The 12,064-nt window shown below is 41.0% G+C and overlaps 1 protein-coding gene across 10 annotated transcripts in view; it reads right to left on the minus strand.

The window, feature by feature from the left end:
• puf60a (poly-U binding splicing factor a) overlaps positions 1-4,011 on the minus strand; it is a 94,860-nt gene extending 90,849 nt beyond the window's left edge. For 5 of the 10 annotated variants that reach the window (XR_016497794.1, XR_016497795.1, XM_021612585.3 and 2 more), the window contains exon 1: positions 3,912-4,011. Coding sequence is in view for 3 of the 10 variants with exons in the window: in XM_021612585.3 (XP_021468260.1) it covers positions 3,912-3,932 (21 nt within the window). In the remaining 7 variants the exon portion in view is untranslated. Of the gene's footprint in view, positions 1-3,001; positions 3,165-3,911 lie in introns of those variants that run through there. The other 5 variants (XR_016497796.1, XR_016497797.1, XM_090243459.1 and 2 more) reach the window with 3 other exon arrangements.
• Positions 4,012-12,064: the final 8,053 nt, after the last annotated feature.

Here is a 12,064-nt window from a genome sequence, read left to right on the forward strand (position 1 = left end):
TCAGGAGCATGCCCAGGCATTGTAGAGAGGTCATACAGGCACGTGGAGGCCACACACACCACTGAGCCTAATTTTAACTTGTTTTAAGGACATTACATCAAAGTTGGATCAGCCTGTAGTGTGGTTTTCCACTTTCATTTTGAGTGTGACTCCAAATCCAGACCTCCATCGGTTGATAAATTTGATTTCCATTGATAATTTGTGTGTGATTTTGTTGTCAGCTCATTCAACTATGTAAAGAAAAAAGTATTTAATAAGAATATTTCATTCATTCAGATCTATGATGTTTTATTTTAGTGTTCCCTTTATTTTTTTGAGCAGTATATATATATAAAATTCCCAGATTGCCTGTGGTTTTTCAGTAATGTAACATTGAACAGGACGTGCAACCTGACTTCCCACCCCTCTTGTTCTATTGATTTCAACATTATATCGATATGTGTGATTTAGGGCTGGGCAGTATACTGTATTTTATGATATACTGGTATTGATGCAGGGACCGGTTTGGGTTTTTACTTTACCTTCTATACCGGGATTGGAATGTTTGGTTTGTTAAATGTGATACGCCATGTGTAATGTCAATTTTTAGTTTACTTCGCTACTTGAGTCATCTCTCTCCGCGCCACTTTCCACACGGACCTAGCCACGCCCCCTGTCACTCAAGGAGCACATTTGATGTTCCTCAACCACGAGACGCTTGCGTTCAGTCTGCATGGTCAATGCAGCACATGCAACAATGTTGGTAACAACAGTGTTATTTTCACTTTGCTTCTTAATATAAAACCAGTAGCTTTCTATAATGACACTATTAGTTTGTGTTTCTTACATCAGCAAACAGCTAGTTAGTATTTTCTTAGCAAGTTGCCCTAAATCTTGTGAGATGCTAATTGTTAGCCGCTAATGCTAACAGCTAGCTAGCTAATAAATGTACTGAGTAAGAGCAAACATAGCTAGCTATTACAGCCTGATGATACCAGTGATGCTGTAGACTTAAATCAGCATGTTGTTTGTGCAACAGTATATTCTAAATCAATGAGGAATATGCAAAGCAAGATGTTAGCTACATGAAGTATCTAAGAAAAACCATGCAATGAAGCCAAAAGCTTATAAGGTCCCCTAGGAAACACTAGGCAACACTTTAGATCCTACCCTGTCACAATAACTCCTCCCTGGCATTTTAATTTGTTGTCATCTCAAACACTATTCTAACTACAGAATTAGAATAGTCATTCTACTTCCATGATTCCAACAGTTCTGCTGTAATTCAAAAGTCAAATTGCAATTGCAACATTTGGTTAAAAATAAGTCCTAGATTATTTGCCCGTATCGTGTAGTCCTAGTGGAAATTATCTCAATTGAGCAGTGGTGTAAAGTACTTAAGTAAAAATACTTAAGTACTTACTTTTTTTGTTTGTATTTTGCAGCTCATTCGGTAGTTTTTACCTAATAATGTAAAATCCTGTATAAAATGTAAGTACCATTAATATTTAAATTTCTAAAACATACACTGAAAATGATACTGTTGCTGCTTCCTGACTTTTTGATTTATGGCCAAGTGTCAAAACACCAGTTTTAGATGTCCAAATTCATAATCAATATGCTGAAATAAGTTGTGATATTTTGAAGACCAAAACATAAATGTTACTCCCTATGAATGTTTCACACTAAATTAGTACCTTCTAAACTGCACACGCACCATTATTTACCAAGTGTTATTGATTAGCTTGTTCTACTGAAGGGCCTAAAATTAACCAGCCAAATGCAGGTAGATTTTGGCAGTGGTGGATAAAATGTCCCTTTCACCGGCCACGTTGGCAGATGTTCAGGGCACCATTTCACTCACATTTATGAACAAAAATAGTCAAGTATGACCCCACATTTAGAGTCAAATAAATGTTGCGGTAGCAGTTTTCAAAGTATTTCTGCCGTTTTGTTTCATAGCTGGTAAATTAATTGCACAAAGTCAAAGAACGATGTATCCTATATAGCCTATTCCAGCTCACGCTGCAACACTGCCTGGCTGGGGGCTGTGTGCATGTGAAGAGCTGAGAGAAAGTTTCATTTTTAGAAGCGCACAGGTATAAAAGTTGGTCTAATTACTTGAAAGGAAAGTCCACTGAAGTGAGACTTTGTCCTTGTGTTTCTCGGCTATTTACATAGTTTTGTTCACAAGCAAGATCATTTCTCTATGTTTGAGTTTCAACTGCTCGCAAAGAGAAGACAACGCAGATTCAATCTCACAGGCACAAACATGACGAGTCAGGTTACCGCAATAACATTGCGCCCTTAAAGGGGCAGGCAAACGTGTCTCATCTGTGATATTTTGGTTAAAAGACTCAGGTCACAAAAAATGCAATTAAACAATATACCACATTACTTCTTACTAGTAATACATGTATTGTTTTAGAAACATTACAAAGCATGCTCATCTTTTTTTGTTGGTGTAATTTGAGCAGGAAAAATATATATTTTGGCTGGTAAAAAATCTGAGTGACTTGTAGATTTTAAAATCTAACTGCCACAGTGACTGGTGGACCAAAAAGTCAATTTGCCCTGTTCTACTGTAATCAATAGCGCATGCAAATGAATCACTCTCATTGATATTGTATTGAAATCATTCGCACTCTTCTAACACAGCATCTCCCAAACGTGATCCAGGGCCCCACTACACAGCTGATTTAAATGACCAACTCTTCATCGAGCTCTGATCATTTGAAATCAGCTGTGTAGTGTCCTGGTGCCCAGGACAAGTTTGGGAAGCTATGTTCTAACAGACAAACCTCAATGAACTTGGACACACTACATGTGTGTTGATAAATGACAACATGTTGTATGTAGCCATTTATCAACTTAGAAAATTGAGAAAATTATGGTCAATACGGAAAAGGAAACAGTTTTCACAGGATAATTTTAACCAATCACCAGTTTCTAAATAGCGACCACGGTTGCATTTCCTTTGAATGATAGTTTAACCCTCAAATTCATGAGGCCAGAGACTTACGGGAGGAGCGGCCGATTTTATTTCCTAGCCACAGTGGTCTGAAAATGACAGCTAAGTTACTGATCCGTTTCAAGCAATGGAATTTTGAGCTCGTTATGACTATAAACGTGATACTAACATCACCAATCGGAAGTAAAAATGTGTATTTCCTGTTCTTGTGTGTTGATAACGTCAGTCAAACGTAGTAACACTTCCTGGCCACCATAGGGACACTAGCGTAATATAATGAAATATGTCATAGTAACTCAACACATCTTTCTACCTACTTTAACCATGGAGAAAGGCTCATAAACACAATTTAACCAGGAGCTCTATATCAGAGCGTCAGACGCCAGGGTATGTGTAGCAGGCTGATCGTTCGACCTCCCTAGCTACTAACGTTACTCGTTCACCTCAGCTATGACAGACTATTGACTAGTTAGGTAGCTAGTTAACTACATCCAGCCGACTTGGAGAGCTAGCTAGTTGGCGCCTACCCAGTTTCGCGAGTGACGGTACTACTAGTAACTATCTAACATGAGTTAACTACTATTATCGAAAGATGCAAGTTCGTTGGTTAGTACCTAGAGAACGAACGTTAGCTTCATAGTTAGCAAAGAGCGGGATTTATAGACCTAGCTAACTAACGGTACTCAATTCACATTTACTCGACAGTAACGTTAGCGAGCTAAATAGCGTTTGGGTTTGTAATGGCTAACTAACGAGCCAGTGTCAGGCTGGGTTAACTAACTAGCTAGCCATCTAACGTTAGCCAACTGAATAAGGGAACAGGAGGAGTGCAGGACAAGCTTGTACTGTACGCATTCAACGATGAGCTGTTCAAAATATGGTCAATAATCCCTTTTAACCATCAGAGTTTGACCATTGGTGTAAAATATAATCGAAAAACAATGCTATTCGATTTATTTACCGCAGAAACTGCCACCGCCATGAAGCACACCTTTCAGCACAGGGCGACGCCAATGAGGAATTCTTCTTCTAATGAAGTTTATTGGCTCCTAGCAACCAACTTCAAAGGTGCATTACCGCCACCTACTGGACTGTAGGAATCAGGTCCGGTTGCATCAGCTACACGTAAAGCGTCCTCATGTATTTATTTGTATTTCATTTTTAACATCTTTATTTAACAAGGCAAGTCAGTTAAAAAAACAATTCTTATTTACAATGACAGCCTATCAAAAGGCCTCCTTTTGGGATTGGGAATAAAAAATATATATATTGGACAAAGCACACATTATTGTATTTATTTTTAATGACAACCTACCAAAATGTGATTAAAAATAAAAATAAATTAAATAAAAATATAGGACAAACATCATGACAAGAGAGACAACACTACATAAAGAGAGACCGAAGGCAACAACACATCATGGCAACAACACATGACAACAACACAATATGGTAGCAGGACATAACTTGGTAAAAACATTATTGGGCACAGACAACAGCACAAAGGGCAAGAAGATAGAGAAAACAATACATCACGTGAAGCAGCCACAAGTGTCATTAAGACTGTCCATGATTGAGTCTTTGAATGAAGAGATGGAGATAAAACTGTCCAGTTTGAGTGTTTGTTGCGGCTCGTTCCAGTCTCTACCTAAAGCGAACTGAAAAGAAGAGCGACCCAGTGATGTGTGTGCTTTGGGGACCTTTAACAGAATGTGACTGGCAGAATGGGTGTTGTATGTGGAGGATGAGGGTTGCAGTAGGTATCTCAGAGAGTGGGGAGTGAGGCCTAAGAGGGTTTTTATAAATAAGCATCAACCAGTGGGTCTTGCAACGGGTATACAGAGATGACCAGTTTACAGAGGAGTATAGAGTGCAGTGATGTGTCCTAGAAGGAACAAGGGTGGCAGATCTGATGGCCGAATGGTAAAGAACACCTCGACGCTCGAGAGCACCCTTACCTGTCGATCTATAAATTAAGTCTCCATAGCATGGGTACGATGGTCATCTGAATCAGGGTTCGTTTGACAGCTGGGGTGAAAGAGGAGCGATTATGATAGAAGAAACCAAGTCCAGATTTAACCTTAGCTTGCAGCTTGGATATGTGCTGAGAGAAGGACAGTGTACCATCTAGCCTTACTCCCAAGTACTTATATGAGGTGACTACCTCAAGCTGTAAACCCTCAGAGGTAATAATCACACCTGAGAGAAGAGGGGCATTTTTCTTTCTGAACCACATGACCTTAGTTTTGGAGTTGTTCAGAACAAGGTTAAGGGCAGAGAAAGCTTGTTGGACACTAAGAAAGCTTTGTTGTAGAGAGTTTAACACAAAATCTGAGGAGGGGTAAGTTGAGTATAAGACTGTATCATCTGCATATACAGTGGGGCAAAAAAGTATTTAGTCAGCCACCAATTGTGCAAGTTCTCCCACTTAAAAAGATGAGAGAGGCCTGTAATTTTCATCATAGGTACACTTCAACTATGACAGACAAAATGAGAAAAAAAATCTAGAAAATCACATTGTAGGATTTTCTAATGAATTTATTTCAAAACTATGGTGGAAAATAAGTATTTTGTAACATTGTTACATCTTCAAATCTGTTTAGCCATGCCTGGCCTGAACATCCCTTGCTTGTTTCTTACATTTTACGATTCCCCTGTACACTTCATGGACTTTTTCCAGAATTGATTCTCTCATTTTCTGATGAACGACAAGTTTTGAACAGCAGTCTATCAAGTCCTCTCTGAAGGTCCAATAGTGCTGTATTTTTCTTTGCAATTCTTCCTCTCGCCATCCTTTTTTTTTAACTGTTTCTGTGACCGGTCTTAACTCTCCGTCTTCTGCTGTTGCTGTTTTGAATTGCTGCAGTATTTCTTCTGAAACAGGAAGTTGATGAGCAATGTAGTTTACATCTAGCAATTTCTCTCTCTGTTCCTTCAGATATGCTCGTCTCAGCACATCAGTGATGTGCATCTCCTTTCCTGGTTTATGTCACATGTAGACTATCTCTGTAGTCTCATCAGCATTCTCTGTAGTCTGGCTGGTGATCCACCTGGATCTGTTCTCCATACAGGTATTGATAAAACTTCTCTCAGCCATACACTATCGCCAGTAGCTCTTTTACATTTGAGCATATCTCTTGACAGCCTGAGGGATCTTGACCCATATGCGATTGGCTGACCACCATGCAGAATCACAGCTCCCAAGCCTTCTGAGCTTGCATCCTGAGATAGTGTCACTGATTTTTTTTACATCATAGTACTTTAACACTCATTGCTGATGAGTGATTTCAAGCTTTTGAAGCTCTGTTACTGTGAAGACTCCCAGTGCCACTGAACGTCACCTTCTAGCAGTTGTTTCAGTGGTGTGCTGACATCTGATAGATTTAAGATTAACTTTGCGAGATACTGCAACATTCCCATGAACCTCTGAACCGCTACTTAGTCCTTTGACTCTGGCATTTCTTGTATTGCTCTTACCTTTTGGGAGTCTTATTTCAGGCCTTGTTTGCTTTTCACATGTCCAATGTAGCCAATTTATGTAATTCTGATTTTTCACTTGTCCTTATTCAGTTTCAAGTTGATGCTTCTCAGTCTGTCTAGTGGCTGTTTCAGTCTCTGGGCGTGCTGCTCTGTGTCATCACCCCAGACAAGAATGTCATCCATGATGTTTATGACACCTTCCAGACATTCCAAATGCTGGGCGAGGCACCTCTGGAACACCTCTGGAGCAGATGCAATTCCAAACCGCAGTCTCTTGAATGAATACCTCCCTAACAGTGTATTGAAAGTACAGAGTCGGGAGCTCTCTTCATCCAGTTGGATTTGCCAGAATTCTTGGTTTGCATCATCTACTGAAAATACCTTAGCGTAGGCATTTCAGTAACTACCTCTTCAATGGTACGTAAATTACAATGCTCTCTCTTGATGGCTTTGTGTTTAGATCCTGTGGGTCCATGCATACCCGCATTTTGATTGTCACCAAACTGTTTACCCTCTCAGTTTGCCCGATGACAACATCCATGTTTTCCATGCGGTTCAGTTTTTCACTTTTCTAGGTGAGTGAACCACTGGTGTGACTTCTAGGTCTATTTGTATGTAATGAACTCCTGGAACACATACAAGTCGTGAATAAATCTTCATATTCACTCAATGTCAATCTCTGTCTAGAATCGGCTTCCTATTTCGCAAACAAAGCATCCTTCACTCATGCTGCCAAACATACCCTCGTAAAACTGACCATCCTACCGATTCTTGACTTCGGTGATGTCATTTACAAAATAGTCTCCAACACTCTACTCAGCAAATTGGATGCAGTCTATCACAGTGCCATCCGTTTTGTCACCAAAGCCTCATATACTACCCACCACTGCGATCTGTATGCTCTCGTTGGCTGGCCCTCGCTTCATATTCGTCGCCAAACCCATTGGCTCCAGGTCATTTATAAAAGTCTTTGCTAGGTAAAGCCCCACCTTATCTCAGCTCACTGGTCATCCTAGCAGCACCCACCCGCTCCAGCAGGTATATTTCACTAGTCACCTCCAAAGCCAATTCCTCTTTGACCGCCTTTCCTTCCAGTTCTCTGCTGACAATGACTGGAACGAATTGCAAAAATCACTGAAGCTGGAGACTCATATCAGCTGTCAGAGCTGCTCACAGATCATTACACCTGTACATAGCCCATCTGTAAATAGCCCATCCAACTACTCCATCCCCATATTATTAGATTTTCTTTGCTCCTTTGCACCCCAGTATCTCTACTTGCACATTTATCTTCTGCACATCTATCACTCCAGTGTTTAATTCCTAAATTGTCATTATTTCACCACTACGGCCTATTTATTGCCTTTCCTCCCTAATCTTACCTAATTTGCACACACTGTATATAGACTTTTCTATTGTGTTATTGACTGTATGTTTGTTTATTCCATGGGTAACTCTGTGTCGTTGTATGTGTCGCACTGTTAATGCTTTATCTTGGCCAGGTCGCAGTTGTAAATGAGAACTTGTTCTCAACTGGCCTACCTGGTTAAATAAATATCTCTAAAGTGTTTTATCAGAAGCCTTTTGGCTTCTGCAGAACCTCTGTCAGCCACCAAATGTTGGCAACTGCGGACTAGATCTCTGGGTTGCCCCATGTGGAATTGCTCCAAAAGGTGCAGCCTCTTGTCACGGCTTCTATAAGTAGTGGGTGGAGGAGTCCGGTGCAGAGAGCAGGGTAGTTCAAAAGATGTGGATCTTTATTTTCCAAAAAAACAGAGAGACGGTCACGCCACACACACAAGGGCGCGTAAAGACCCAGTCCAAACAAACAGGACGAAACTGATTGGAAAAATGAATACCACAAAATAATCACACACCATAAACAGAAAAGCAAGCCCGCACAAAAGCCGGCGGGCCTACTGGGTTTAAATAGCCCACAACCAAAACCTAAACACGAAACAGGTGCAACTAATCAGACACAACTAAATGAAACAGAAAAGGGGATCGGTGGCAAATAGTAGACCGGCGACGACAACCGCCGAAAAAACAGGAAGAGGCACCATCTTCGGCGGGATTTGTGACACCTCTCTTTGCTGTTCTCAGTACTGACTTCAATAGCATGTTCAAAAAGGCTCTGGCTCTTAGTTGACCTACGATGAAACAAGAGCTATGTGGTGGTAGCCCTTTGTTACAACATACTACTTTGACCCTGGCCCTGTGCAGTAAGCACAGACGTGGTGAACAATAGGGATCCCAGGTCAGCCATGGTGTTTGGTTGTGTGCTATGGGGACCTGTGACATATCTCTTCTAGCCAATTCACTGAAAGGGACTATTCACATGACAGTACTGTTAGCCAATATTTCAGCTTCGAGTTGAGTCTCTTGTTTCTCTGATGCTTGTTCCCTTTTCAATACTTAAACTTGAACCAGTAAGGCTGCCTTTTCAGCCTCCAAATGGAGCCTGATAGAGGATGTGGTGGATTGTACATCCATTTCCATGTTTTGAGGAGACATTTTAGATACTGTCCCTTGGCATCATCTCCTCATCAGTTTTGTTAGCCGCTGAGCACTGGTGGGCTTCTTCCAGCCATGTGTCCACTGTGGTTGCAAAATAATCCAGTGTTGATGCATTTGGGCCATACCATTCTTCCGGATCCTTTCCTGCCTCCTCGGCAGGTAACAAAGATTTTATGGACACATGGAGATCATGCAACTCCTTAAACAACTTTGAGAAATCAGTGCACATCTTTGTGTCAAACAAGTCAACAAGTCCTCAAACAAGTCCTCAAAACAGACACAACAGCCAATCAGCAAAGTGACCAATTTTCTCTCTGCTCCACAGCCAGTTCTCAACTCAGAGCACGAATCCAAACATCAGAAGACACACACAATTTAAACTCGAAAAGTAACAAAAATTAGAGCAGATTGAGCAATAGAAAGAGCAACCGCACTTCATTCCCCTCGCTCCACAGTGAGTAGCGCAAATCAAACAGTCAGTTACAATAGCTTCCGTCACTTCTTAATTTATACAGTAGAGCATCTGGTCTTTTCCACCTTGTTCAAATTAAATCTTTACCTCCAATCCGATGTTTGATCATGCTGATAACCCATTCGTCAGCCTTCCATCCAGCGATAGTTTTTTGGCAATTTGTATTCCAACTCCACAGGTATGTGATGCAGGGCAGTCAGATGCGCTTCCAAAGTAACCACAGAACAGGGAGTCCAAAACTCCAATAATGTAAAAATAAAAATGAATTATGCAAGCAAACCGTCATTTCATAGGCTATATTCCATCGATTAACAAAGTCAAAGCGATCGGATTTAAAGTGTATAGACTACTACCAGCTTGCTTAGTGTAGCGGAGGGAACTGAGGTTGACCCATACTGCTAAATAGTTAAGGGAAAAAAGGGATGTGCCCAGGAAAGGCTCCATAATGGTTTTAAATACTCATGATAACCATAGAAAACCAAAAAAACACGAGTTAATCAATCATACTCCATAATGCAATATTTATACTTATATTCATGTAATGTTTTTTCTAAATTGAGCAAAACAATAAATATAGCACAAATAAAGAAAATGGGAATTTGGCTCCAACACTATGTATGTGTACGGTGTCGTGTGGCCGAGCGGTTTGCTGTCAGCATTGTGAACAGAATGACCGATTGTGGCAATTTAAATGCACAAAAATACCTTGACGAGATCCTTAGGCCCATTGTAAGGCCCATTGTAAGGCCCAAGGTATTGTATCTGTGACCAACATGCATATCTGTGTTTCCAGGCATATCTGTGTTTCCAGACTGTTTCCAGTTATGTGAAATCCAAAGATTAGGGCCTAATTAATTTATTTTAATTGACGGATTTGTGTGAACTGTAAGTAAAATCTTTGAAATTGTTGCATGTTCAGTATAATTATGGTGAGCTCTAAAGAGTTCAGACATGTAACAATGCTAGTGGTCATGAAAAGGAATGCATCATCAGTATTCCTTTTAGCTATGGGTAACCCTGTGTTCCTATATTGTGTCATATCTGGAGAGTTGAATGGACCACTGGACTATAGAGAAACAAGGGCCTATACAAAACCAACTACAGAAATGAGACCAAACCTATCCGTGAAAGCACTACTCAAAATCCAATGGTCAATGCTCACCCGGAGGCTCTCCTTCTCTACTTACAACACCAGATCTGAAACATGTAACCTTGTTGTTAATCTACTGAAATAACAATCATGGAAATGCCCTGAGTTAATCCATTATTCTTATTAAGCTTTATAAGGGATTGACATGGCCTAGCCTACCTGCTATTTACGCTTGGAATTCATGATCATTTTCACAGATACTGGCCAGGCACGACTCCAACACCATCATTAAGTTTTCAGATGAAACAACAGTGGTAGACCTGATCACTGACAACGATGAGACAGCCTACGGGGAGGAGTTCAGAGAACTGGCCGTGTGGTGCCAGGACAGCAACCTCTCCCTCAATGTGATCAAGACAAAGAAGATAATTCTCATCGACAGGGCTGTAATGGAGCAGGTTGAGAGCTTCAAGTTCCTTGGTGTCCACATCAACAACAAACGATCATGGTTCAAACACACCAAAACAGTCCTGAAGAGGGCATGACAAAGACAATTCCCCCTCAGGAGACTGAAAAGATTTGGCATGGGTCCTCAGATCCTCAAAAAGTTCTACAGCTGCATGATCGAGACTGGTTACATCACTGCCTGGTATGGCAACTGCTCGGCCTCCGACCGAAGGCACTACAGAGGGTAGTGTGAACGGCCTTGTACATCACTGGGGCCAAGTTTCTTGCCATCCAGGACCTCTATACCAGGCGGTGTCAGAGGAAGGCCCTAAAAATGGTCAAAGACTCCAGCCACCCTAGTCATAGACTGTTTTCTCTGCTACCGCAAGGCAAGCAGTACCGGTGCGCCAAGTCTAGGTCCCAAAAACTTCTTAACAGCTTCTACCCCAAAGCCATAAGATTCTGAACAGCTATTCAAATGGCTACCCAGACAATTTGCAACCCCCCCCCCCCCTTTTACGCTGCAGCTACTCTGTTTATTATCTATGCATAGTCACTTTAACTATACCTACATTTCACTGTAATACCTGTTGTATTTGGCGCATGTGACAAATTGGATTTGATTTTAAATTAATATCCAACTAGTCAGTGACAACCGTGGGGAGTTTGTGACAGCAACTACGTGAGCTTATTACAGAAGGAATGTCCACCAGAGCTGTTGACAGAGAATTGAATGTGAATTTCTCTAGCATAAGTCATGAAACGGAGGAGTATTTCTGTCAGTAATAAAGCCCTTTTGTGGGGAAACTCATTCTGACTGGCTGGGCCTTGCTCCCCAGTGGGTGAGTCAGTTTCCCAAGTGGGTGAGCCTTTGCCCTCCCAGGCCCACCCACTTCATGTGAAATCCATAGATCAGGGCCTAATACATTTTTTAAAAATTGACTGATATCCTTACATGAACTATACCTTAGTAAAATTGTTGAAATTGTTGCATGTTGCATTTATATTTTTGTTCAGTATAGATCAAATCAAATCTTATTTGTCACATGCGCTGAATACAACAGGGGTAGGTAGACCTTACAGTGAAATGCTTACTGACAAGTCCTTA

This window comes from Oncorhynchus mykiss, chromosome 8 (assembly GCF_057628025.1).
Source record: "Oncorhynchus mykiss isolate SJ-2025 chromosome 8, ASM5762802v1, whole genome shotgun sequence".
Lineage (NCBI taxonomy): Eukaryota > Metazoa > Chordata > Actinopteri > Salmoniformes > Salmonidae > Oncorhynchus > Oncorhynchus mykiss.